This window comes from Carcharhinus amblyrhynchos, chromosome 28 (genome assembly GCF_965287045.1).
Source record: "Carcharhinus amblyrhynchos chromosome 28, sCarAmb.v2.hapA, whole genome shotgun sequence".
Lineage (NCBI taxonomy): Eukaryota > Metazoa > Chordata > Chondrichthyes > Carcharhiniformes > Carcharhinidae > Carcharhinus > Carcharhinus amblyrhynchos.
In genome coordinates, this window is record NC_137351.1 from 4,600,193 (window position 1) to 4,626,462 (window position 26,270).

Consider the following 26,270-nt stretch of genomic DNA (forward strand, 5'->3'; position numbering starts at 1 on the left):
ACGGTGACACAGTGGTTAGCACTGCTGCCTCACTGCGCCAGGGGCCCAGGTTCGATTCCCAGCTTGGGTCAGTGGGTAGAGTTTGCACATCCTTCCCATGTCTGCGTGGGTTTCCCCCCACAGTCCAAAGACATGCAGGTCAGGTGGATTGGCCATGCTAAATTGCCCCTTAGTGTCAGGGGGACTAGCAGGGTAAACACTTGGGACTAAAGGGATAGGGGCTGGGAGGGATAGTGTTCAGTGAGGAATCGACAGGCCAAATGCATTGTAGGATTCCACGATTCTGTAAATGCTGATCCAGCCAATGATGCCCACATTCTGTGAACAAATTTTTAAAACATCTTTGTGAGAATCTGCTGTCTATTTCTTTCCCACTCGCAGTTGAAATGCCAGTTATTGCTTCCACTTTGACCAGTAATACCAGGATTTAAAACAAATCCTCCTGATGGACACAGAAGTAAGCTGGCTACAAAATTATCTACTTCTAATGAAGATTGTAGGAAATAAAACAACATTCGCTGATCAGTCCACCCCCAAAAGTGTTAGCATCTTAATGAGTGTCTGTGGGCCCCAACTACAATTTCAGGGTTAAATGAAATCCCGTGAGGGTTTTTCTTAAATAAATGCACATCTTCATTTGAGCTGAAATGTCTTCTCTTTTGACCTAATTAAATCACACTACAGCCACTGAATCAGGCAGATAATTGAAATCTCTGAGCCTGTTATCAGAGGATAAATGTCTAGTTTGAAGGGTGGAGTCAGTCTGACAGATTACAGAGAGTGTACACCGCACGGTGATTGTCACAGATTCAGTCACTGGTATTTTGACAGATAATTAATTTCATTGTTGGAACTGATTAGAGACAGGTTCCAAATTAACAGAGAAAATCACAAAGCTTGATGGATTCAACCCTAATTATAAATCATGACCTCATTGCAAAAGAACAGTTGTGTTGTACATTGTTCATTCTAAAAAAAAAAGCCCTGATTATCTGACACAGATTATATTCTACTTGTGTGTATGGAACAGTAATAGAACGTAGCCTTGACAGGAAGCTCATGGCTTGTTCCCATATCCTGACCCAGTCATTGGATCACCTTGAGCTCCATGCGGCTGTTCCCAATGCATGTATTATTTGATAATATCTCTACCTGTGGCTGCAGTTGTACCCGTTTCAATCCCGCTGTTAAAGAATTGGAAAAAATGCACATTAAGAAAATATCGTCACCCAAGGCTAATTTAAGTTTATTTATTAGTGTCGCTAGTAGGCTTACATTAACACTGCAATGAAGTTATTGTGAAAATCCTCTAGTCGCCACACTCCGGTGCCTGTTTGGGTACACTGAGGAAGAATTTAGGATGGCCAATGCACCCAACCAGCACGTATTTCGGGTTTTGGAGGAAATCCACGCAGACACAGGAAGAACATGCAGCCTTTGCACAAACAGTGACCCAACCCGGGAATTGAACCCAGGTCCTTGGCACTCTGAGGCAGCAGTGCTAACCACTGTGGCACCATGCCGCCTCTGGGGTGGGATTCTCTGATCTCATCCATGCCTATCCCGGTTTAAGTGAGAAAACTCCATTTTCTCTCAGCGACACCGGAGAATCCCAACTGCGAACGAGGGCAGAGATTTCCGGAGATGATTCCACTCCCTTTGAGGTTCTGCGGTTCTGTTGGTTTTCCTCACCTGCCCCATTGTATATTTTCTAAATCAAGAAATGGGCAAGCCACCTACTCTCTGGGAGAACTTTCCTGTCCCGCCCACCACCGGAATTATAGCGGGTGGGGTGGGGGGGCAGGCCATGCAAATATCTGTTGACTTTGGGTAGGATTTTCCAGTCTTGGGGTGAGCGAGGCTGAAAAATGTCACCCCCCCGACTCTGATCAGTTCTGTGTTACTACTCCAAACTCCAACCCAACTTCCCCAAGTCCAACAAATTGTCTTCTCCCAGCTCCTGTCGAGGAGCTCTGCTAAACCCTTGCTTACCGTATATAACAAGACAGTTGAGTTTAATGCAGCAAATAAGATGGTGTTTTATTTTGCCAGTAAGGCAGAATGTCTGAAATGGGATAAACCTCATAATAAAAGCAAATTACTGCAGATGCTGGAATTGGAAACCAGAAGAGAAAATGCTGGAAAATCTCAGCAGGTCTGGCAGCATCTGTAAGGAGAGAAAAGAGCTGACATTTCGAGTCCAGATGACCCGTTGTCAAAGCTAAAAAGCATAGAAAGTGGGAGATATTTATACTTCAGGATTAAATCTCACAGTGTGCCTGTCTTGGATAGGTGAGAAAGGCAGAATAACAGAGCTATTTGGCAGGATTTTACAGCCTTGCTCATCCCAAAATAATAAAATCCCACCCAAGGTCAACAGATCTTTCCACCTTCTTGAGAAGGTGAGAGGGCATGGGATCCAAGGGCCTTTGGCCTTGTGGATCCAGAACTGGCTTGCCTGCAGAAGGCAGAGAGTGGTTGTGGATGGGGCTTTTTGTGAATGGAGGTCAGTCACCAGCGGAGTGCCTCAAGGATCTGTTCTGGGACCCTTGTTGTTTGTCATTTTCATAAATGACCTGGATGAGGAAGTGGAGGGATGGGTAAGTAAGTTCGCTGATGACACGAAGGTCGGTGGTGTTGTGGATGATCTGGAAGGATGGCAAAAGTTGCAGCAGGACATAGATAGGATGCAGGACTGGGCGGAGAAGTGGCAGATGGACTTCAACGCGGATAAATGTGTAGTCGTCCATTTTGGCAGAACCAACGGGATGAACGAGTACACTATCAAGGGCAGAAGTCTGAGTAGTGTTGAGGAGCAGAAGGATCTTGGGGTCCGGGTCCACAGGACTCTTAAATCGGCCTCGCAGGTGGAGGAGGTGGTCAAGAAGGCGTATGGTGTACTGGCCTTCATTAATCGAGGGATTGAGTTTAGGAGTCGGGAGGTAATGCTGGAACTTTATAAGACCCTTGTCAGGCCTCATTTGGAGTATTGTGCGCAGTTCTGGTCGCCTCACTATAGGAAAGATGTAGAAGCTATTGAAAGGGTGCAGAGGAGATTTACAAGGATGTTGCCTGGACTGGGAGGCATGCCTTATGAAGTTAGGTTGAGGGAGCTGGGACTCTTTTCCCTGGAGAGACGAAGGTTGAGAGGCGACCTGATAGAAGTTTACAAAATGTTGAGAGGAATAGATAGGGTGGACTCTCAGAGGCTATTTCCCCGGTTTGAAATGGTCACTACGAGAGGACACAGATTTAAGGTGCGGGGAGGGAGGTTCAGAAGTGATGTTAGGGGTAAGTTTTTCACTCAGAGGGTGGTGAGTGAATGGAATCGGCTGCCGTCAGTGGTGGTGGAGGCGAACTCGCTGGGGTCTTTTAAAAGACTTCTGGATGAGTATATGGGGTTTAATGAGATTGAGGGTTATAGATAGGTCTGTAGGTTGGTAGGTGATGATGTGATCGGCGCAACTTGTGGGCCGAAGGGCCTGTTTGTGCTGTAGTGTTCTATGTTCTATGTTCTATGTTTCACCCTCGCCTGCTCTGATTCCCGTGGCGGGCTGGGTGGTAAAATTCCAACCACTGTGTCCATATCGAGTGGGAAGGTCTCTGGTAACAGCTTTCCACTCCACGCTGCTGCTCTCTTTAGCTGCCGAAAGGAGAAAGCAGTTCGGTCAGGAACTCATTTCCATCAATAACAGGGAACTGTGAACAGTACAACTTGCCAAGGGAATGCAGCAGCCATGACTGTCAGAGTGAAAGAGCCAGAATCCTTTCTCCTACCCAGGAAGACGCAGATGCAGAATGAAAAGACAAAAGGAATATTCCATTTTACAGCACAGTCCTAGCCTCACTTTATACATAATTTTAGAAAATTGAATCTGTCTGATTTATCCATCCCTTGCAATTAAGTCACCCCTGTTAAAAACACAGCAAAATAGAATAGAATCCCTACTTTGCAGAAAGGGACCATATGGCCCATTAAGCCTGCACTGACCACAATCCCACTGGGCCTTATCCTCAAAACCCCATGCATTTAACCCCAGCAAGTCCCCCTGACACAAAGGGGCAATTTAACATGGCCAATCCACCTAACCAGCACATCTTTGGACTGTAGGAGGAAACCAGAAGAAACCCATGCAGACACGGGGAGAACATGCAAATTCCACACAGACAGTGACCCAAGCTGGGAAACGAACTCGGATCCCTGGCATTGTGAGGCAGCAGTGCTAATCACTGTGCCACCCAAAAGATCCCCTCAGGTTAAGGATCACACCACCTTTCCTCATCCTTTTTCCTCTTCTTATTGCAAAGAAATGAAAGACAATCAACATCTGGCTTTTTAAATTCAGCCTGAACACCTCCCTGGCAGAAGTGTGAACTGTTCACATCGTCATAACCTCTCCCATGACAGTGCAGATGCCTGTGGAATATCTACAAGTCAGAGTTGTCCTGTCATTCATAAATAAACAATGTTCCATTATCCCTTCTCATTGGTATTTTCTTTCGACTGTGCAAACAGACCTGTAAAACCACCGAGGTCTTTTCTTCACAAATCTTACCGAGCTTGTTCAAACTCCGTGAGGATGTTTATTTAACAAAAAAAAAGAGAAGAAATAAGATTCTGGGGCCACTGCTGTTTTCGGTCTCTCGAGTAATGGATGGTAGAACAGTGTAATCTTTATTACCTCAGCATCTGAATTTAAACACTCGGCTCCTAACCCTCTATAAACCCAATCTAAGCTTGGGATGACTTACATGTAGCGAAGGTGAGGATTTTTGGCAAATGCTCGTGGAGCGATCGACCGGAGTCCTGAATTTATGATTGTCCTGGAAATGAGAACAAATGCAGAAGGTTACAAGTACTGCGTGCTCATAACTGTGATTTATTACACAGCTGATCAGATGGGTGGATTGGATAAGCCCTCAATTCGTGGTCACTTGTATTCTGTACAAATTAAATGGTGGCGGGGACATTAAGACAACCAAAAAGAAAACAACTACCAACATTTATTAAAAATGGAAAGTATCTTTTGATGCCTTCAGATCAAAGAGATGAATAGATTCTTTGTTCAGTTTTTCTCCTGACACATTACACTGACGGCATCTTAGATTAAGATTAGTACACATTCCACGTAGCTGAAATGAGCCATCAAGCTCTCAGTGAAAGGCAAGGGGAGTGAGGCCATGGCTGCATCAGAGCACCAAGTCTCCTAGTACATCACATAATGCAACGCACATTGATTATTTAATACTTTCTGCATTCATTCCAGGCAATATTTTGCAGAAAGAGGCTTTGGGCATGCTGGAGTGAGGCACTTGTCCATTTTACTGACAATTATGTATGCACAGGCGGTGGGTAGCTACAGACTTAAAACAACATTGAATTTAATATCCGCTTTATAGTCATGGATTTTAGGGCTCTATAGTTACAGACCCACTGAAAAGCATTGTTAACTTCTACACCTTGACAGGTCATTGAGCTGGTATCCAACAATGTGTGTGTGATTCCTTCCATCCCTACTCCCAGCAATTATATAGAGAATGTAGAATCCTGCAGTGCAGAAGGAGGCCATTCAGCCCATTGAGTCTGCATCAACCGCAGTTCCACTCAGACCTATTTCTATTAGCCCATGCATTTACCCGAGCTAGTCCCACTGACATTAAGTGGCAGTGTACTATGGCCAATCAACCTAACCAGTATATCTTTGGACATACGTGATGTATGAATCAGCTCCCAATTCAAGTCTTGCTCCACTTATTACAAACCTGAACAAAACAAGGCCAAGGAGTTAAAGTTAAACAAAAATAGAAAATGCTGAAAAATCTCAGCGGGTTTGACAGCATCTGTGGGGCGAGAATGGAGTCAACATTTCAAGTTGAGATGATCCTTTGTCATCTAGTCATCTAGACTCAAAACATTGGCTTTATTCTCTCCCCAAAGACGCCGTCAGACCTGCTGAGATCTTCCAGCATTTTCTCTTTTTGTTTCAGATTCCAGCATCCGCAGTATTTTGCTTTTATCTTAAAGTCAGTTTGGCCCAGGTTTGATCAAGCCAGAAGCTTCAGGGAGGCCTGAATATGGAAACCAGATTTGTGCTCAGTTGCACTCAAAATTCTAGGGCCAGATTTTCACATTTCCCTTCCGACCCCTGGCAGGCTCTGAGGCGGTGGGAGGTGGGTGAGGAGGAGAATGGGGGTGGGGAGAAGTTTGGAAAGATGAGAGATGATTCCATTGAAGCATAGAATCCTTGAGGTTGTCAGGATAGATGTTGGGACAACAATTTCCCTGGCTGGGGAGCTGAGAGGCAGCAGGCCGCAATCTCCAAATAAGGACTCAGCCATTTAGGAGTGAGATGAGGAGAAATTTATTTATTCAGATAGATGGGAACCTTTGGAATTCTCTAACCTGGTGGATGCTTAGCCCATTAAGTATATTCAAAAATGAAGAGTAATTAGGGATGAGCAACAAATGATGTCCTTGCCAGTGACACTCCCAACCCATGTTAGAGTAAAAAAAAGATTCTTGTGCATTATGGGAATGAAAGGGAGATTGGGAAGTTGTAGCTGAGGTCCAGGAATATTCCTGGTCATACTGAATGCTCAATGTTATTGCCGCGTCATAGAGAGGTGGGACTGGAAAATGAGACAGCCCATGCAAAAGTCTGCTGATTTTGAAGGGAGTGGAAACTCCCATAGTTGGAACATTTCACCCACTGTCTGTGCAACACTGAGTCGCTGGTTACATTCTACGTGTCACATTGTTTTGTTGATTACAATGCTCCAGACTTCAGCAGTAAAGAAGAGAATCTTGGCTGCTAGCCACATAGAAAGCTGCCTTGAGCCTCCAGTCATCTCTCCGGCGAGAAATGTAATTCTCCTGATGGGCAATTCTCTATCTCAGGACTAGAGGGCACAGCCTCAAGATAAGGTGGGGTGCGGTTTAGAACGGAGTTGAGGAGGAACTTCTTCACTCAAAGGGTGGTGAATCTCTGGAATTTTCTGCCTGTTGAAGTGGTGGAGGCTGCCTCGCTAAATATTTTTAAGACACGGGTAGATAGGTTTTTGGTAGGCAAGGGAATTAAGGGTTATGGGGAGAAAGCGGGAAAGTGGAACTGATCCACTTCAGATCAGCCATGATCTTATTGAATGGCGGGGCAGGCTCGAAGGGCTAGATGGCCTACTCCTGCTCCTATTTCTTATATTTTTATGTTCTTTTTTATCTCATTGGGAGCGACAATCAGCTGCAGTGATGTCAGGCAGCCAGTCATATTAAAGAATTCTCCAACAGGAATGATATTCAATAAACCGATCACTTTGTTAAAAAAAACTTGAAGAGCAAAATAAAGACTGGGGCAAATACTAAGGTTCAGATTGCAGTTTAGAGATCGTGAACAAACTTTATAAAATAATAGTTTTTTAAAAAATAGTCCAGCAACTAATCATAATCAAGGCTTTAATAAGATAATACTTAAATGGGAATATTAATGTTCCCAATGGTGGGAGAGGCCCCTCAGGGTCAAAGAATCCTTACAGTGCAGAAAGAGGCCATTCAGTCCATCGAGTCTATACCAGCCACAGTCCCACCCAGGTTCTACTGCCATAACCTCACACATTTACCTTGCTATTCCCCCTGACACTAGAGCCAATTTAGCTTGGTCAATCAATCTAGCATGCACATCTTTGCACTGTGGGAGGAAACCCATGCAGACATGGGGAGAATATACAGACTCCACACAGACAGTGACCGGAGGCTGAAATTGAACCTGGGTCCCTGGTGCTGTGAGGCAGCAGTGCTAACCACTGTGCCACCCCCACTGTGCCACGGTGCTGAGGATAAGGGGTAAATCTTTTAGGACTGAGGTGAGGAGAAATTTCTTTACCCAGAGCGTGGTGAATGTGTGGAATTCCCTATTGCAGGAAATAGTTGAGGCCAACAATTGTGTGATTTCAAGAAGGAATTTGATAAAGATCTTGGGGCTAAAGGGATCAAGGGGATATGGGGGAGAGGGGGAATCTGGATATTGAATCTAATGATCAACCATGATCAAAATGAATGGTGGACCAGGCTCGAAGGGCTGAATGGCCCACTCCTGCTCATAGTTTCCATGTTTCTATGTTAAGTTTTCAGGGCCAGATCAGTTGTTGGGTACTATTCAGATTGCCAATAAAAACTCACACTAAGTAAGGCTTAACTCTTAATGGAGATTCTGACAGTGATATAAGAGTGGAAAAGGGGAAGATCCAAGTAAACATAGAGCAGTAACTCTAATGGGAAGGTGATGATGAGTGGGTTATTGTCACCGGACTAGTAATCCAGGAACCCAGGGTAGTGCTCAGAGGGTTTGAATCCCTCCACGGCAGATGGTGAAATTTGGATTCAGTAAAATATCTGGAATTAAATGTCTAATGATGACCATGGAACCATTGTTGATTGTCGTTAAAAAAAAATCACGTTCACTGATGTCCTTTAGGGAAAGAAATCTGCCGTCCGTATAATGGTCTGGCCTACATGTGACTCCAAATACACAGCAATGTGGTTGACTCTTAAAAGTGCCCACTTAGATCAAGGGCAATTAGGAATGGGGAATAAATTCTGGCCCAGCCAGCAATGACCTTGTCCCATGAACAAACAGGGAAAAAAAAACCCTGATTCACAATTAATGTCACTGTTTAATAGCGAACACCACTTGACTAATGCAATCTTTTGACAAAACGTCTCTGTGTTTCTCATTTACTTACAGATTCTGTAGTCCAATATAAGGTTCCATGTCAAAAGCATTCAATGTTTGAAGGCTCTTCTGATTCTCGATGTGTCTGTAAAACAGTCAATAAATAGAGTCTATTACTTTCTGGGACAATTCCCAAGTTGAATCTCTCCTACGTGCATTGTGCAATCGCACTGTACCTTAATAATTATACTGGTGCCGTGTAGGTGAGTCCTGGCATACACAGAGTGGTTCTAATTTTCCAGAGATAGCCTTGTTCTGCAGTGTTTTGTTGCCAGAGAAAAGCATAGAATCATAGAATTTGTACAGTGCAGAAGAGGCCATTCAGCCCATCAAGTCTGCAACGATTCTCTGACAGGATATCTCACCGAGGCCCTCTCCACTGCCTTATCCCCATAACCCCACACATTTCTCATGGCTATAGGGAGAATCTATCCTGTCAACCTCCTCGAGGGGAGGCGATGGCCTATTGATATTATTGCGAAGCTATTAATCCAGAAACTCAGCTAATGTTCTGGGGGACCAGATTTGAATTCTTTCACAGCAGATGGTGGAATTTGAAGTCAATGAAATATATCTGGAATTAAGAATCTACTGATGAAACCAGTGTCGATTGTCAGAAAAACCCATCTGGTTCACTAATGTCTTTTCAGAAGGAAATCTGGCATCCTTACCTGGTCTGGCCTACATGTGACTCCAGAGCCACAGCAATGTGGTTGACTTTCAACTGCCCTCTGAAATGGCTAAGTGAGCCATTCAGTTCAAGGGCAATTAGGGATGGTCAATAAATGCTGGCCAGCCAGCAACACCCATGAATTAAAAAAAATTCTAGCCTACACATTTGGGAACAATTTAGCATAGCCAATCCACCTAACCTACACATCTTTTGACTGTAGGAGGAAACCAGAGCACCTAGAGGCAACCCACATAGATCCAGGGAGAATGTGTAAAATCCACACAGCCAGTCACCCGAGGCTGGAATTGAACCCAGGTCCCCGTTGTTGTGAGGCTGCAGTTCTAACCACTGTGCCACCCTAATGGTGCAAACAGACTGATAGTCTAAACTCACTTACTGTCAGAAAGCTTGACAAATTCTGACTTGTCATCGACTTTTGATTAAAATGATGAACCTAAATGAATGTTCTCCTTGTGGCCCAGTGGGCCAGCTCTCACTGCACAGCTTCACAGATACGTTTCTATCATTTATTCAATTCACATCGCAAGTTGGAGCACTGGGGTGAAAGGCTGGGGGGTCACCGTCAGACTGGTGATACAATCTGATGTGCACATTCTGGAGTCTGAATTGAGTGCTGGGCTTCAGCAGGGGAATGAGAAGCCAGCAGCAATTAAATGCTTCCTGATAGCTGAGGGAGTTGCTCTGGAGAGCTGCTGTCTCCTTGAAGATGTTGATTGTCTCACAGACTTGACACGCCATTTCACTGGGGGGAAACTTAAGAAGATGTTTCACGCGAAAATATCCCTTGATGAAGCTTCAAGAAAAAGGCAGCCCAAGGGCCCAGAATTTCTTGAGGCCTTGCACCAAGTATGGCATAGGGGACACTGAATGGCAAAAAACAAACAAAGAATAAAGAGAAGTACAGCACAGCAACAGACCCTTCAGCCCAACAAACCTGTGCCATTCACGTTGTCCTATCTAGACCAACCACCTGTAACCCTCTCTTCCCCATCTGATCTTGCATCTATCCAGGTAAGTCTTAAATGTCGCTAACGTCGCTGCCTCAACTACTTCACTTAGCAGTGAATTCCAGGCCCTACCATAAAAAACCTCCCCCGTGCATCTCCACTGAACCTTTCCCCCCTTGAACTTGCACCCCCTTGTAATTGCCATTTCTGTCCTAGGAAAAAGCTTCCAGCTGTTCACCTTATCTATGCCCTTCATAATATTATAAACTTCTAACAGGTCACCCCTCACCTAAGGAAGATATTATGGAGTAAGTGGCTTTTGTTATCTCATAGAATCTCTACAGTGCCATTTGGCCTTTCAAGTTTGCACCAACTCTGTGACAGACTGTCTCATGCAGGCTCTTGCCCCAACCCCATCCATTGAGTGTCTTTAAGACAGACATAGATGGGTTCTTGATAAATAAGGGGATCAGGGATTCTGGGGAAAAGGCAGGAGAATGGGGATAAGAAAAATATCAGCCATGATTGAATGGCGGAGCAGACTCGATGAGACGAGTGGCCTAACTCTGCTCCTACATCTTATGGTTTTATTTCAATGTCAGTTTTCACAATTTAGCAACTTAGATTTATAACTAATTGGTTACAAAAACAGCAAATGCTCAAAAATCTCAGCGTGTCTGACAGCATCTGTGAAGAGAGAATACAGCCAACATTTCAAGTCTGGATGACCCTGCAGCATTTTCTGGTTTTTATTTCAGATTCCAGCATCCAGAATATTTTGCTTTTAACTCATGGCCCAATGAGCCTGATTTACTGGCCAACATTCAGTATAGAAAAGAAAGAGTCAAAGATTAGATTGATCTGGCTGAAGACTCTGACCTGAACTATCTGAAACAGCGCAGCCACAATGACATTTGACAGCAAAAAATGTCTTGGCAAACAAACGATATCTTTATCAGAAATCAATTGGTGTCTAATGGATAATGTGGTCCTGCAATCAACCTACTCCATCCCTTCATGGGCATGCAAAAGACTCTGGATGTGTATTCTGAATACATTAACAGTGCCCAGCCCTGCGTTAAATGACAACACTGGTCATTTTGTCAATTATCCTTTAAACACACGGAATTCATCTTAACGAGTTGATTAATTAGCTGACAACAATGTTTTAACACACAACGTAAAATCCATACTATGTACAGTCTGAATCAATTGGGTGTTGTCAACTGTAGAGGGAAAAAGGGCATTTAATTCAAGTCTGATTCTTCAAATAATCCCTTACTTGCCCTGGTAATGGGTGGCACAGTGGTTGGCATTGCTGCCTCACAGCGCCAGGGACCCAGGTTCGATTCCTGACTTGGATCACTGTCTGTGTGGAGTCTGCATGTTCTCCCCACGTCTGCATGGGTTTCCTCTGGGTGCGCCAGTTTCCTCCTACAGTCCAAAAGATGTGTTACTGGCCAGGCTAAATTCTCCCTCAGTGCACCCGAACAGGCACCGGAGTGTGGCGACTCGGGGATTTTCATTTCATTGCAGTGTGAGCCTACTTGTGGCACTAATAAATAAAGTTTAACTTTTAATCAGGCATATGCAGGTAGTTGGGTCGTCTAACGTTGAAATCTATGTGTGGCGCGGAGGAAGCTGATTGTGGAGATCAAGTGCTCAGATATTTTATTCAACAATTGATGGAACACTCCACACTTATCAGCCAGGGTTCAAACTATTTACAACTGCAGTAAAATTTTGCACATACCAAAAACTTAATCAATAATAATGAACGGGGGCGGGGAGGGCGATGTTTGGTGTGAAACTTCTCTGCAAGTTGCTGTAAGGTTTATGGACACGAGTTGATTAAAGAATCCACCCAACCAGATCACATAATCAATTAAAGTAAGAATGAATAAGAATTGGGTTTTATTGCAATGATTCATTTTATGGGTGCATTGATATTTCAGCGGTTCTGGCACAAGGTCATAGACTAGAAACTCTTGCTTTCCTTCTCACCACAGACCCTGCCAGACCTGCTGAGAGCTTCCACCATTCCTTTATTTCTGACCTCCAGCATCTCGTGATATTTTGCTTTCCTTAAGATGATTAATTTGCTCTGCAGATATCTGGGAAATCCAATCTTATGCCGTTTGAGTCGATGGCGCTTGTCACCAACGCCAGAATTTCCAGCCTCGCTCACAGCTGGCATTCTCCGGTGCTGTTGCAACGAATGAATTTTTGGCTGAGCGTCAAATTCTTCGTTCACGCTAGCAACGATGTCAAGCGTGCAAGATTGGCGAATCAAGTTAAATTGTAGCATTTTCCCAATATAATGTGTCACACAGTTGATGGTGTAAAGTGGCCAAGTTGGGCTGGATGCACTTGTGAAGATTTTATCCCCTGCCTTTGGTACCACACTCACTCAAACAGCTTTTCTTTACCACATTTCCCACACATATCCACCCAGAGATTCAACAAGGTCATAGAATCCCTACGGTGCAATAGGATGCCATTTGGCCCATCGAGCCTGTACCAACAACAATAATACCTAGGCCCTATCCCCATAACCCCACGTATTTACCCCGCTAATCCCTCAATCTACGCATTCCAGGACATTAAGGGTCAATTTAGCGTGGCCAATGCACCTAACCCGTGCATCTTTAGACTGTGGGAGGAAACTGGAGCATCCAGAAGCAGCCTACACAGACAGAGGGAGAACGCACAAACTCTACTCAGACAGTGGCCCAAGCCTGGAATTGAACCCAGGACCCTGGAGCTGTGAGGGAGCAGTGCTAACCACTGTGCCACTGTGCTGCCCATCAAATGTGCTGCCAACCCACTGCAGGATGAGGACAGGAGAAACCCCACAAATATTACTCACAGTTCTACTGACCTCCGGCTTTTCCCCAAGAACAACACTACAGCTTAATCTACTACATTAGCTCAATAAGTTTGCTAAGCAGATCTTTGCAAACACCCATAATTCAGACAGGCAAAAGTCAAAGCACACAGATAGGGCAATGTGATTAGAGCAGGCTTGCAGGGCCTCCTCCTATGCTGTACACTCCTTTGTTAACAATGACCCTGTAACTTGTTCACTGTGTCCACGATGTTGTTCACACCCATAGCATCTTGGAGGCATCTTAAGAAGGACACCTTTTCTGTCACAGCACCCTATTATACAGAAGCATTTTCAAATACAACTCAAAGCCACAAGTTGGTAAAGGCAATTATTCACCTTTATAGACAAGCATACAGTGCGAAGGGGATAAGTTAATCCCAGTGTCCTTCAGCAAAGATGTGTTATCCCCAAGGCCTCATTAGTAAATTTGAAGCAAATGAGCAGTCACTATTGTCAGAATTAAGGCATAAAGCAGTTTAACCAACCAGTGCTGTATATTCTTTTGTTTCTAATAAAGCTACAAGATTCAGTATAACTTTATACTTTCTCTCTGGAAATTTATATATTTTTTGCTCCAAAAGGATTTTGCTGAAATATAGCACAATAAAGTCCTCTGTTACAGTGTGTATTATGTTAGCTGCATCTTTAGCACAAGGCATTCTCTATCGTCCTTGGAGTCTGCTTGTTAGTGGCACCTTCTCTTGACAATGTTTTACCCTGTCTCCGATATGGAGTGACATCTTTTTATTTATTTGGCAAATCCAGTTTTGCCACACAAATCATAGAACATAAAATGGAATCCCTGGAGTGTAGAAGGAGGCCATTCAGCCCATCAAGCCTGCACCAACCACAATCCTACCCAGGCCCGATCCCCATGTATTTACCCTGCTAATTCCCCCTGATACCAATCAGCCTAACCCACAAATCTTTTGGACTGTGGGAGGAAACCGGAGCACCTGGAGGAAACCCACGCAGACACAAGGAGAATGTGCAAACTCCACACAGACAGTCACCCAACACTGGAATTGAGCCCAGGTCCTTGGCGCTGTGAGGCAGCAGTGCTAACCACTGTGCTACCATGCAGCTCTTTTTCATTGATAGTATGGCAACCTTCCCCAGCAACAATGACAGACTTTGGGAGGACAATAAGCCTCTGAACTCCAGCCCAAATTTTTCTGGTGCCTCCAGCCCTAGGTCACCAATTCTGTGTAGTTGTAGTCTTAGAGGCTTCAATGCATCCCTCCTCCAAATGCCTCACTGAGTCCAAAAACCCTTTCCTCCCATCCTCAATAATTTTCTAACTAATAAACAAATTTTTTAAAAAGAAAATGGAAAAGCAAGACAGCTTCTTTTTGGACACACTATGTTTCTCCCAGGTTACCTGCAGCATTGTTTAGAACATTAAGCTTTGACTCCTGGAACCTTTGGGATTATTCTGGAGGGCAGGCAACACTGCCACAACCTCTCTTGCAATGATCTTTGCTTGGCATCTCAACCCAATCCTCATTGGCAGTCCTACCCTCTTCCTAGCTGGCAGCCCTGACCCAACACGTACCAGCAATTGGCACACCTTAAAGAAAGGAGCTTAGCAACGAGAAAGACTGCACTCTTCCCAGGGTGGAAGTGTTGATTACAAGGGGCACAGGTTTCATGGTGAGAGGCGGAAAGTTTAAGAGGGATGTGCGGGCAAACTTTTCATGCAGAGAGTGGTGGGTGCCTGGAAGGTGCTGCCAGAGGAGATGGCAGAAGCTGGCACATTAGCAACATTTAAGAGGTATCTTGATGGGGACATGAATAGGGAGGGAATAGATGGATCGGACCGAGTAAGGGGAGAAGGTTTTCTTAGTTTAGTTAGGGCTTCATGATGGACACAGGCTTGGAGGGCCAAAGGGTCTGTTCCTGTGCCGTACTTTTCTTTGTTCTTTAGAATCATAGAAACCCAACAGTGCAGAAAGAGTCTATTTGGCCCATCGACTCTGCACCAACAACAATCCCACTCCAGGCCCTATCCCCACAACCCCACACATTTACCCTGCTACTCCCCCTGACACTAGGGTCACTTTAGCATGGCCAATCAACCTAACCTGCACATCTTTGGAGTGTGGGAGGAAACCTACGCAGACATGAGGAGAATGTGCAAACTCCATACAGATATTGACCCAAGCTGGGAATCGAGCCCAGGAGCTGTGAGGCAGAAATGCCAACCACTGTGCCACCACTTTGTTCTTTGTTGCTTTGTTCTTCATAAGGACAGATGAATGACCTCCACCCAAAAACAATGAGCTTCTTTTCATCTTTATAATACTGATGGATCTGTTTTCTGTTTACAGAAGTTCTTTCTTTCTCCGTGCCTCTCTCTCCCCCGCCTCTCTCTCCCCTGCCTATCTCACCCCCGCCTATCTCTCTTCCACCTCTCTCTCCCCGCCTCTCTCCCCCACCTCTCTCTTTCCCACCTCTCTCTCATTTTGTTGTGAAATAATTGCTTAATTCTTTGCATAAAGCTAATGGGGAGGTAAAATACAAGCGACATCCGAACATTATCCTGTGAACACTGCGCTCCCTCTCTGCCACACATCCATTGCAGTTTGACCAAGTGTTACTCTCCATTTTCAAGCCCCAAATCCCTTCTCCCTCCAGCCTTGTCAAACATGTCAAGTTGACGAGAGGCTTCCACAAAGTCCGAGAGAGAGAGAGAGAAAGGCAGCGAGAGAGACAGAGAGGGCAAACACCAGCAGCTCCTGATAACTGGATGTCTAATCCCAAATTAAACACAAAACCACAGCAATAATAACCTGACATTCATTCAGGATGCTGACAGAGTATTTGTGAGATGTAGTGAGATGTACACAGATGGATATTGACAGCTTGGAGTCAGTAAAGTAGCGATAAGCCCCACCTTGATGACAGTGCAAAGTATGATTTGCTTGCATCGACAAGTGTTACACAGATTGAGGCCTGTTCTGACCTTTGGGTGACTGACTGTCTGGGTGCACCTTCCAATGCTGAGGAGCACCCTAACCTAACTTCAAAACCACACTGGCCAACAATGACAGTCACCATCAGAGCTGCATTATTTCTTCAATTTTTTCACAGGGTGTGGGTTTCGCTGGCTTTATTGCCCATCCTTAATTACTCTTGAGATGTTGGTGGTGAGCCGCCTTCTTGACCCGCTGCAGTCCATGTGGCGTCAGTGCACCCACAGTGCTGCTGGGGAGGGTGTTCTCGGACTTTGACTCAGCGATATAGCTCCAAGTCAAGATGGTGTGTACTTTGGAAGACAACTTGCAGGTGGTGCTCACAGACATCTGCTGTTTTCATCCTTCTAGGTGGTAAAGATCAGGGGTTTGGAAGGTGCTGTCAAAGGAGCTACAGTGCATTTTGTAGACGATACACACTGTTACCCCTGTGCATCGGCAGTACAGCGACTGAATACTTAAGGTGGCAGATGGCGTACCAATCAATCCAGCTGCTTTGCCCTGGATGGTGTCCAGGAACTGCACTATTCCAGGCAAGGGGAAAATATTCCATCACACTCCTAACTTAAGCCTTGTAGATGATGGATATGGAGAGTTAGGAGGTTAGTTACTCACTGCAGAATTCCCAACCCCTGATCCGCTCTTGGAGCCACAGTGTTTGCATGGCTGGTCCAATTCAGTTTTTGGTCACCAGTAACCCCCGGGACATTGATGGAGGGGGATTCGGTGATGGTAATGCCACTGAATGTCAAGTAGAGATGGCTAGGTTCTCTCTTGTTGGAGATGTCTATTGCCTGGCACTTGTGTGGCTCAACAGTTATTATCACTTATTAGTCCAAGCCCGAATGTTGTCCAGATCTTGTTGCATTTGGGCAGGCACTGCTTCACTATTTGAGGAGTCACAAATGGTGCTGAACATTGTGCAATCATCAGTGCACATCCTGATTTATAATCTCACGATGGATGGAAGGTCATTGATAAACCAGCTGAAGACGGTTAGGCTAAGGGCACTAACTTGAGGAACTCCTGCCATGATGCCCTGGAACTGAGATGATTAACCTCCCAGAACCACAACAATCTTTCTTTATGCTAAGGTTAACTCCAACCAGTGGAGTTTTCCTCCTGATTCCCATTGACTCCGGTTGTCCGAGGGCTCCTTGATGCTACACCCGATCAGCTGGTGTCTTGATATCAAGGCCAGTCATTCTCACCTCTTGCATTCAGCTCATTTGTGCACATAAAGATGGCAGATTTCCTCCCTAGCAACAGACAGAAATAAAGAAAACACACTCCAAGGAGTCTGACAGGGAAACACTGCCTAATGTAATACCATGTATCTCATGGTCTAAAGATCGCTTCCCAACAGGAGCTGCTCACTCCACATTCTCCTCACCCATGTCAAGCCCTCACACCACGTCACAGCTATTTCTCTGCATCTCATATGTACCAGACCTCAGGGTACAAGTTTTCAAGGTGCAATGGAGAGTTGTAAAGCGTGCCACAGTCACGTTTTTCACCACAACAACACCTCGGGTTATTTTATAATCAACTGAGTTACATAACAGGCTGTTATTGGCAACCAGACTTGCATGAATTGATCATTCATCCCAGGCTGGAATTGAACCCGGGTCCCTGGCCCTGGGTGTAAATAGGCACATATCTTCACACAGGCCTTTGCCTTTCTGCCTCCAACCACAAAGGAACCATTACCTTCAGTTACATATCTTTGGAGGGTTAATGAGGCTGGCATCTGAAGTAAACTGGCACGGTGTATTCAGAATATCAATCAGAGGGAGTAGCTCCACAATTCATCTTCATTGTCCCAGTGCGTAGGTGTGGTATTTGGCACCCCATTATATTTTGAATATTTACAGTGCTTGCGTTTATGTGGCATATTTAACATAGTAAAACATTCTGAGGTGCTTTTGGGGGCATTATAAAGCAGAATTTGACACTGTGTCACGTAAAGAGCATCAGGGTCATACAGCAAAGAACACAAGAACAGGAAGAGGGAGTGGATCAGATGGCCTGCTGAGCTGCTCCACCATTCCATATGACCATGGCTGATCTTGCGTAGAACTCCATTTTCCTGCCTGCTCTTGATTCCCTCTGGTACCAAAAATCTGTCCATCTCACTCTTAAAGCTTGATTGAAGAGGCTAGAGGCTCTTAAAGGAGAAAGGAGAGATAGGGAGGCTGAGGGAGGGAATCCCAGAGCTTAAAATATCATTTTCTGAGGAAACGCCTACAATAGTGGAGCAATCAAATTTAGAGATGTTCATTTTCTGCCCAAGCATTTAAAAGATTAAGAGATATAGAAGTATGTAAGTTATTAAGTAGCAGAGGTAAGGTTAATCAAGAACCCTATACCCAGTTAGACAGAGACACTAATCAAAGGGGTACAGGTTAAAAAAAATGTTTGTGACAAATGATAGAAAGGAATTCTTCAAAAAGAGTCCAGATCACAAGGAAGGGCTAAAAGGAGTTGGAAACCACAGACAAATTCACAATCTAGTTAGATAATATAAAAACTGAAGGTGCAATAAAAACTCAGCAGGTCTGGCAGTATTTTTACAGATGCACCATCGAAAGCATCCTTTCCGGATGTATCACAGATTAGTATGGCTCCTGCTTTGACCAAGACCACAAGAAACTACAAAGATTTGCAAATGAAGCTCAGTCCATCACTCAAACCAGCCTCCCATCCACTGACTCCATCTACACTTCCCGCTGCCTCGGAAAAGCAACCAGCATAATCAAGGACGTCATGCACCCCGGACATTCCCTCTTCCACCTTCTTCCACCAGGAAAAAGATACAAAAGTCTGAAAACATGTACCAGCCAATTCAAGAACAGTTTCTTCCCGGCTGCCATCAGGCTTCTGAATATTCCGATCACATATTAAATTGATCCTTCTCTACACCCTAGCTGTGACTGCAGCACCATATTCTACACCATCTCCATTCCTTCTTCCCTATGTTTTCTATGAACAGTATGTTTTGTCTGTATAGCGTGCAAGAAGCAATACCTTTCCACTGTATCCTAGCACGTGACAATAATAAATCAATTCAACCTGCGGAGAGAGAAACAGAGTTACTATCTCGAGTCCAATGTGAATCTCCTTCAGAATCCACCTCTGAAGAAGATTGCTTTTGAAACATTGGCCGGAACTTTCCTGCTCTTCACACTGGCGGAATCTTCCGGTCCCTTCGAAGGCACACCCTCAGCACGGGTTTCCCAGTGTTGAGACATACATTCAACGAGAAACCCCACTGACAACAACAGGACCAGAAGAACCCTCTTGTTGCGGCGAATCAAGTGGTGTGTTGCTTGGTAAACAAAGTAAAAAAGTAAAGTTTATTTATTCATCACAAGTCGGCTTACATTAACACTGCAATGAAGTTAGTGTGAAATTCCCCGAGTTGCCACACTCCAGCGCCTGTTCAGGTACACTGAGGCAGGCGGCATCGCTAATTTACCTAACCTGCACACCTTTGGACTGTGGGAGGAAACTGATGTACTCGGAGGAAACTCACGGGGAGAGCACGCAAACTCCACACAGACAGAGACCCAAGCTGGGAATCGAACCCAGATCCCTGGCGCTGTGAGGCAGCAGTGCTAACCACTGTGCCACAAATCCCGCCCAGTAACTCTGTTTCGCTCTCCACCTATCCTGCCAAGACTGCTGAGCTTTTCTAGACCTTTCTGTTTTCATTTCAGACCCTCAGTGTCCAGAGTATTTTACTTTAATTTTGGTGCATAAATTGGGTGAGTGAGCTAATCTGGTCTATTGTTATGGGCCCTCATCCATAAGCATGCTGTCATAAGAGGGAAACCACTTTGCATACAAAGGAAGTATTTTCAGGGAGCACAATGATCCTTCTGTATCACAAACTAAAATATTGAGATCAATATAAAAAATAGAAAGGACTTTCACAGAATGACTACAGTGAAGATAGTTTCTTGTCACTTTCAATTTGGTGCCTGACAAAGTTGCTCTAAACAAGAACTGGCAGTGGCTTTGCTCCAATTTAATGCGATTTTTACAAAATCATCATGATGAGCTGTCGTGAACTGGAATTAGGATCAAGTAAATGGGCGACTCTTTCATGGGCTAGTGCTGGGACTGTTCTGTGGCGATGGAAGTCACATTGGATCAGCTTAGAGGAAATCTTGGCGCGTTTCTGTGGAGTTGGACAATACTGCCTATTGCACTGTAATTGGTTGTGTTAAGAGAATGCCTAATGGATTGTTCCACTGCCTCATGTCCTTTGCGATGGGATAAAACACAGCTCATGGATCACAAAATATAGTGTTTGCAATATTTCGTGCTCCCACGGAAGTCCAAAGGAATCCACCCCCCCCCCCGCCCCCCCCCCCCCCCCGCCCCCCCCCCCCCCCCCCCCCCCCCCGCCCCCGCTGCAACCCCAATCCCTCTTCCCCCGCCACCAACCAACAGCTTCTTCCCATCATTTAGCCAGTTTTGGCTTCCACCACTGCAGCTTCCCTCTTTGGGTCTTTTGGGGGCAGCACGGTGGCACTTTGGGTTACACTGATGCCTCACAGCACCAGGAAACCCGGGTTCAATTCTGGCCCCAAGTGACTGCCCATGTAGAATTTGCACGTTCACCCCATGTCTGCGTGGGTTTCTACTGGGTGCTCCGGTTTCCTCCCACTGTACAAAGGTGTTCAGGATAGATTCATTGGCAATGCTAAATTGCTCTCTAGTGTCCAAAGGTGTGCTGTTTAAATGAATTGGCCATGCTAAATTGCCTCTTAGTGTCCAAAATATGTAGGTTAAGGTGATTAGCAGAATAAATAGTGGGGCTAACAGGAATGGGGTGGGTGTAGATGTTCTATCGAAGAGTGGGTGCAGGCTCAATGGGCCAACTGGCTTCCTCCTGCACTGTAGGGATTCTATCATTTTCTTTTGTGTGAAGAGGTGCTGGAAACATAGACATGCACTCAATCCCACAATGGAGATCTTCCTTCACCAGCTCAACCCCTGATGGGCGAACCAGACAGGATAGCGGAGGTTTTCAATCGGTGATTCAAATTGACACAGCAGCTGATGCACGCTCTCCTGGCAAGACAGCGCAGTTTCTGCAAACGTCCTTGTTAGTGATGCACGAGGTAACATCACACTGACAGCAAACATGCAGATTGTAGGGCACCGTCACACACACAGGCATAAATGAATCATGCAAGTGATCCCACATGGATGCCTGTTGCACTGAAGCAAGTGGGGAAAAGAAGCTCGGATCACAAGGCATAAAAGGGAGTTGCCCTTTCACACATAGAAAAACACTGCAGTCCAAAGGGACTGTGCCTTGTGAATAAGCAACAAAGCAGATGGATTAATGTAATGCCTTCCAAAGTCCAAAACCAGTCTGAAATTTGTCTGTTGGGGAGACAGTGGTGTAGCATTAATGCCACTGGACAAGGGATCCAGAGATCCAGGTTCATGCTCTGGGAGCTGGTGGAATTTAAATTCAATTAATGAATGATTAGGCAGAGTACAGGAAAGAGATAGCGAATCTGGGGAACAGGTACGATGACAATAACCTCTCCCTCTGTTAGTGGCGAGCAGACAAAAAAGGTAGTTGTGGAGCCAATGAAGGCCTCTTGCTTCCAAATGGAATTTTCCAATAGCCATCAGGCCCCCGAAGTGGAGATGCCGGCGTTGGACTGGGGTAAGCACCGTAAGAAGTCTCGCAACACCAGGTTAAAGTCCAATAGGTTTATCTGGCACTAGCTTTCGAAGTCTCAGGCTCCTTCACCAGGTGAGTGAAGACTTGTGAGGGCCCTGAGATTTATTGTATCACCAAATCACCATAAACAGGGTATCCTGGTATGGGTGAAATGAGTGACCCACCTTTCGCTAATCTATACTGGTGTGAGCAGAATAAATAGTACACCCATCAATCTTTCAAAGTGTGTTACCGATGGAGAACGGATTAACTTGGCTTCCCTTTCCTTTGGTCAACATGGAAGTTAGAAAGTGAGAATCCTGGACCTTGTCCATATTCATAAAGGGTTCTTGACAAAGGCAGGAGCAGAACAATCCTTCCCACAGAGTCAAGGGAGTTTTGAATGGCTCACTGTATTTTATAACCCCCAAATCCTGCCTATGGGTGGCACAGTGGCATGGTGGTTAGCAGTACAGCCTCATAGCGCCAGGGACATGGGTTCGATTCCTGGCTCAGGTCACTGTCTGTGCGGAGTTTGCACATTCTCCAGTTTCCTCCCACAATCCAGAGATGTGCGGGTTAAGGGGACTGGTCATGTTAAATTGCCCCGAGTGTCAGGTGGACTAGCTAGGGTAAAATGCATGGGATTATGGGGATAGAGCATGTGTGGGATTGTGGTCGGTGCAGACTCGATGGGCCGAATGGCCTCCTTCTGCACTGTAGATCCCATGGATTCTCTTTCTTATGTGCTTAATTTTTTTTATTAATTTGTGGAACATGAGCTGGCCAGCATAAATTTCCCATCCCTGGTTGCCCGAGGGCAGTTAAGAGTCAACCACATTGCTGTGGCACTGTAGGCCAGAGTGACTAAGGAAGTAGGCTTCCTCCCCTAAAGGGCATTAGTGAACCAGATGAGTTTTTACAACAATCGACAATGGTTTTATGGTCATCAGTCGATTCCTAATTCCAGATTTTTTTTATTGAATTCAAATCCCACCATCTGCCATGTCCCCCAGAACATTAGCTGAGTTTCTGAATTAATAGTCTAGCGATAATACCACTAGGCCATCACTTCCCCCAGTTAGATTTTCCGAGAGCAATTCTAATTCCTGAGCTTTTAAGATCATTTTAAAGAAAGGCTTAGCTCACTCCTATCTGTCCTTAAATGGCTTTCGGGAGGGTCCTGGTTTTCCACCTCATCTTTGTGTGGTGTTGCGGGTGAGGGGGAGATTGCACAGAAGCTAGATCTCCAGGGGTTGCTCACTGATCTCTCCTGGGTTGACTGCTTGTCCCCCTCCTAACTGATTTACTGTGGTAATTGCAATACAACAACAGGAGTGGTTAAGGCTCCAAGCTGGCATTTGTCAGCAGCCCTACAAAGCAGATTATACATTAAGGTCAGTAAACTTCCTGTGGGCATTCTAATTAGACTAATTGACCAGAGATATGTAGCTGGCCCCCTGGAGAACTCAAAACCACACCAAAGTGAAGGAAGGGTGGGAAAGGGTCAGGGAGGATATTTTAATTCAAAGCGCGAGGGAAAATAATCTCTCGTTTCCGTTCTGTTGTGTGATATCTCTGACTTGGGTGCACAATGCCCGACAGGGGAATGCATGTGGTGAGTTGGATGATAATAGAAAGATCCAGGAACCTCAGTTGTGGGAGAGGTCAGTTACGCTGTGTTAATTGTGCAATTAGTATGCCATCTCCGTTATTAGCTGGATTAAATTTACCCATTCAAAATCCGAAATGAAAGAGTTTGACTGAATCCAGGCGGGATGATAACCCTTTAATACGTGAAATGAGAGCTTTGTAAATCAGCGTGAGCCCTTTAACCGAGGGGCTAACGTGACGGGGCCAAGGAAATGAAAATTCTGTCCGGCGAGATAAGAGGCAATAGCTGCCAGTGAATAACAGTTATCAGATTGAGAGGGAATGAAAAGAGTGTCCATTGGAAAAGGCAGTGACAGCAAAATGAGAACTAACATGGACCAAATACAGCTCACTTTTTGGAAGGTTGTGTTTGCTACTCCTGCAACACAAGGGGACACATTCACCAGGCATGTGGTCGCAGAGTCCGTGACGTCACTGCCAACCAGACCACAGGTTGGTGCCTGCAACAAAGAATAGGACTATCCATAATGTTCATAGAATCACAGAATGCCTACGGTGCAGAAGAGTCCATTCGGCCCATCGAGTTTGCACCGACTTCCTGACAGCATATCTTACCCAGGCCCTCTCGCCCGCGCTGTCTCCATAGCTACACACATTTCCCATGGCTAATCCACCCTGGCCTGCGCATCTTTGGCCTGTGGGAGGAAACCAGAGCACCTGAAGGAAACCAACGCAGACACAGGGAGAACGTGCAGACTCCGCACAGACAATGACCCAAGGCTAAATGACCCATGGCGCTGAGAGGCAGCAGTGCAAACCACTCTGCCATCATATTCAGCAATGTAAAGATGCTTTAACGAGTGCAGCATCAATAAAATGATTTTTCCCCACTATGGTTAAGGATTGCAGTTTTCTTAGAATGGAATTGTAGAATCCTTGCAGCACCTAAGGCCATTTGGCCCATTGAGCCTGCACCAACAACAATCCTACTTAGGTCCTATCCCCATAACCCCATGTATTTATTCTACTGGTCTCTCTGACACAAAGGATCAATTTAGCATGGCCAATCAACGTTACACGGTCATCTTTGGAGTGTGGGAAGAAACTGGAGCACCTGGACGAAACCCATGCAGACATGAGGAGAACTTGAAACCTCCACACAGGCAGTGACCCAAGCCAGGAATTGAAGCCAGGTCCCTGGTGCTGTAAGTTAGCAGTACCACTGTGCCGCCGTGTCGCTGGGTCAAAATCCTGTAATATCCTCCCCAACAGCACCTTCGGAGTACCTCCACCTGAAGACTCCTCACCACCGTGTGGAGGCATTAGGAGAGACAGCAACATCCCTGATAAAAAGAATGTAATTTACAAAAGGCAGCTAGTTAAACTTTCCGAAATTGTCAATCCAAAGTACGGAGTCAGCCATTGTCATCAAATCAGAGAACAGTACAGTCAAGAAAAAGGCCACTCTGCCCCTTTATACTAGCTACCAGGACGACCACTTACAGGCTGGGAGTTGAGTAAATGCAGTTAATGAAGGCAGGTCCCGGCAGCAAAGCACAGTGCATGCCTTGGGACTGGCCAGGATCAAACCAAAAACACAACAGACAGTGCCTAATGGACTGGAGCCAGCACCAGATACTGGAGTGGATATGTTGAAATTTCAGGGGAGGCTTTTCAACAGTTCTGGAAAAAAACACCAGGACACTGGACTGAATCCTATTGAATACACTGCACCATCCCCCGCCTGCCTCCCCCAGGACCAGTTTTGGAGCTGGGTTGGGAGGCAGACGGTGGGGGGATGATCTGCATTAAGGACAGCTGTGTGTCATGATCCAGTCTCATGCACTTTTCCTGTACACACCCACCATAGCTACCCACTGACAGCAACAAATAGTCAATATAGGCTCTTAAAAGGGCCTTTACACTTTTCTGTGGAAATGGATTGCAAATATTCCAAGGGCACACAGCCCCCAAGCACCCGCCCCCCCCAACCACCCCTCCCCACTGTATCAGGAGGCCAGAAATTGTGTGGAGGTTTTACAGTGGGAGAATAGGCTCTTTGTTCAAGAATTTTGTCATCCATTGTAATAGTTTTCTTTGGCTTGGTGTCAACTTTTTGCTACGATAATGTCCCTTTGCTATAAATCATGTACAATAAATTGCTTGCGTTAACTCTCAGTGCTCAGGTCTCCCCAGACAGAAGAAAGATCATTGGAGTCACTTTGTGCAGGTTGATGACTCCATCAACACAGCTCTGGCTGCAAAGGAAGCCACTGGACACTCAAAGATGGCACCTCCATGCTGTACGCCCTTCAACAGCATGCATGTGGCAAGGCCAGCGGGCGACCCTATCCTGGAGCCCAGCCGAATGGGCCACCAGATAGGGAGACTGGCCATTCTCCCAAGTTGGATGGGGTTCCTTGAGTGGCTTCTTAATTGGCCACCTCCAGGGTGGCCACAACCTAGAATTGAAGCCATGGTCAGGGTCACAGCTCATCCCAGAAAAATTGAACCCAAGAAACATGAGCTGGCCACGTCTCCCCATCTACCCGCCAACTAAAATGTCAGTCTCACCCTCCACCTCAGCCATTATCCACTCGGTGGTGTGTTAACTGGCTCAGGAAGAAGGCATAAGATTGACCCTCGGCTCTGTAGTCCCCACAGCGCAAAGTTCAAGGGGTGCAACTGCTGGGATTACGGACAGCCCCCAAACAAGAGGTGGTTATGGAGTCAGA

The 26,270-nt window shown here is 45.5% G+C and overlaps 1 protein-coding gene across 1 annotated transcript in view; it reads right to left on the minus strand.

The window, feature by feature from the left end:
* Positions 1-26,270, minus strand: part of LOC145359671 (NT-3 growth factor receptor-like) — a 760,567-nt gene that overhangs the window by 544,611 nt on the left and 189,686 nt on the right. Inside the window, exons 2-3 of the mRNA XM_080214410.1 lie at positions 8,737-8,811; positions 4,753-4,824 (exon numbers count right to left, since the gene is read on the minus strand). Of these exons, the coding sequence (XP_080070536.1) occupies positions 4,753-4,824; positions 8,737-8,811 (147 nt within the window). The remainder of the gene's footprint in view (positions 1-4,752; positions 4,825-8,736; positions 8,812-26,270) is intronic.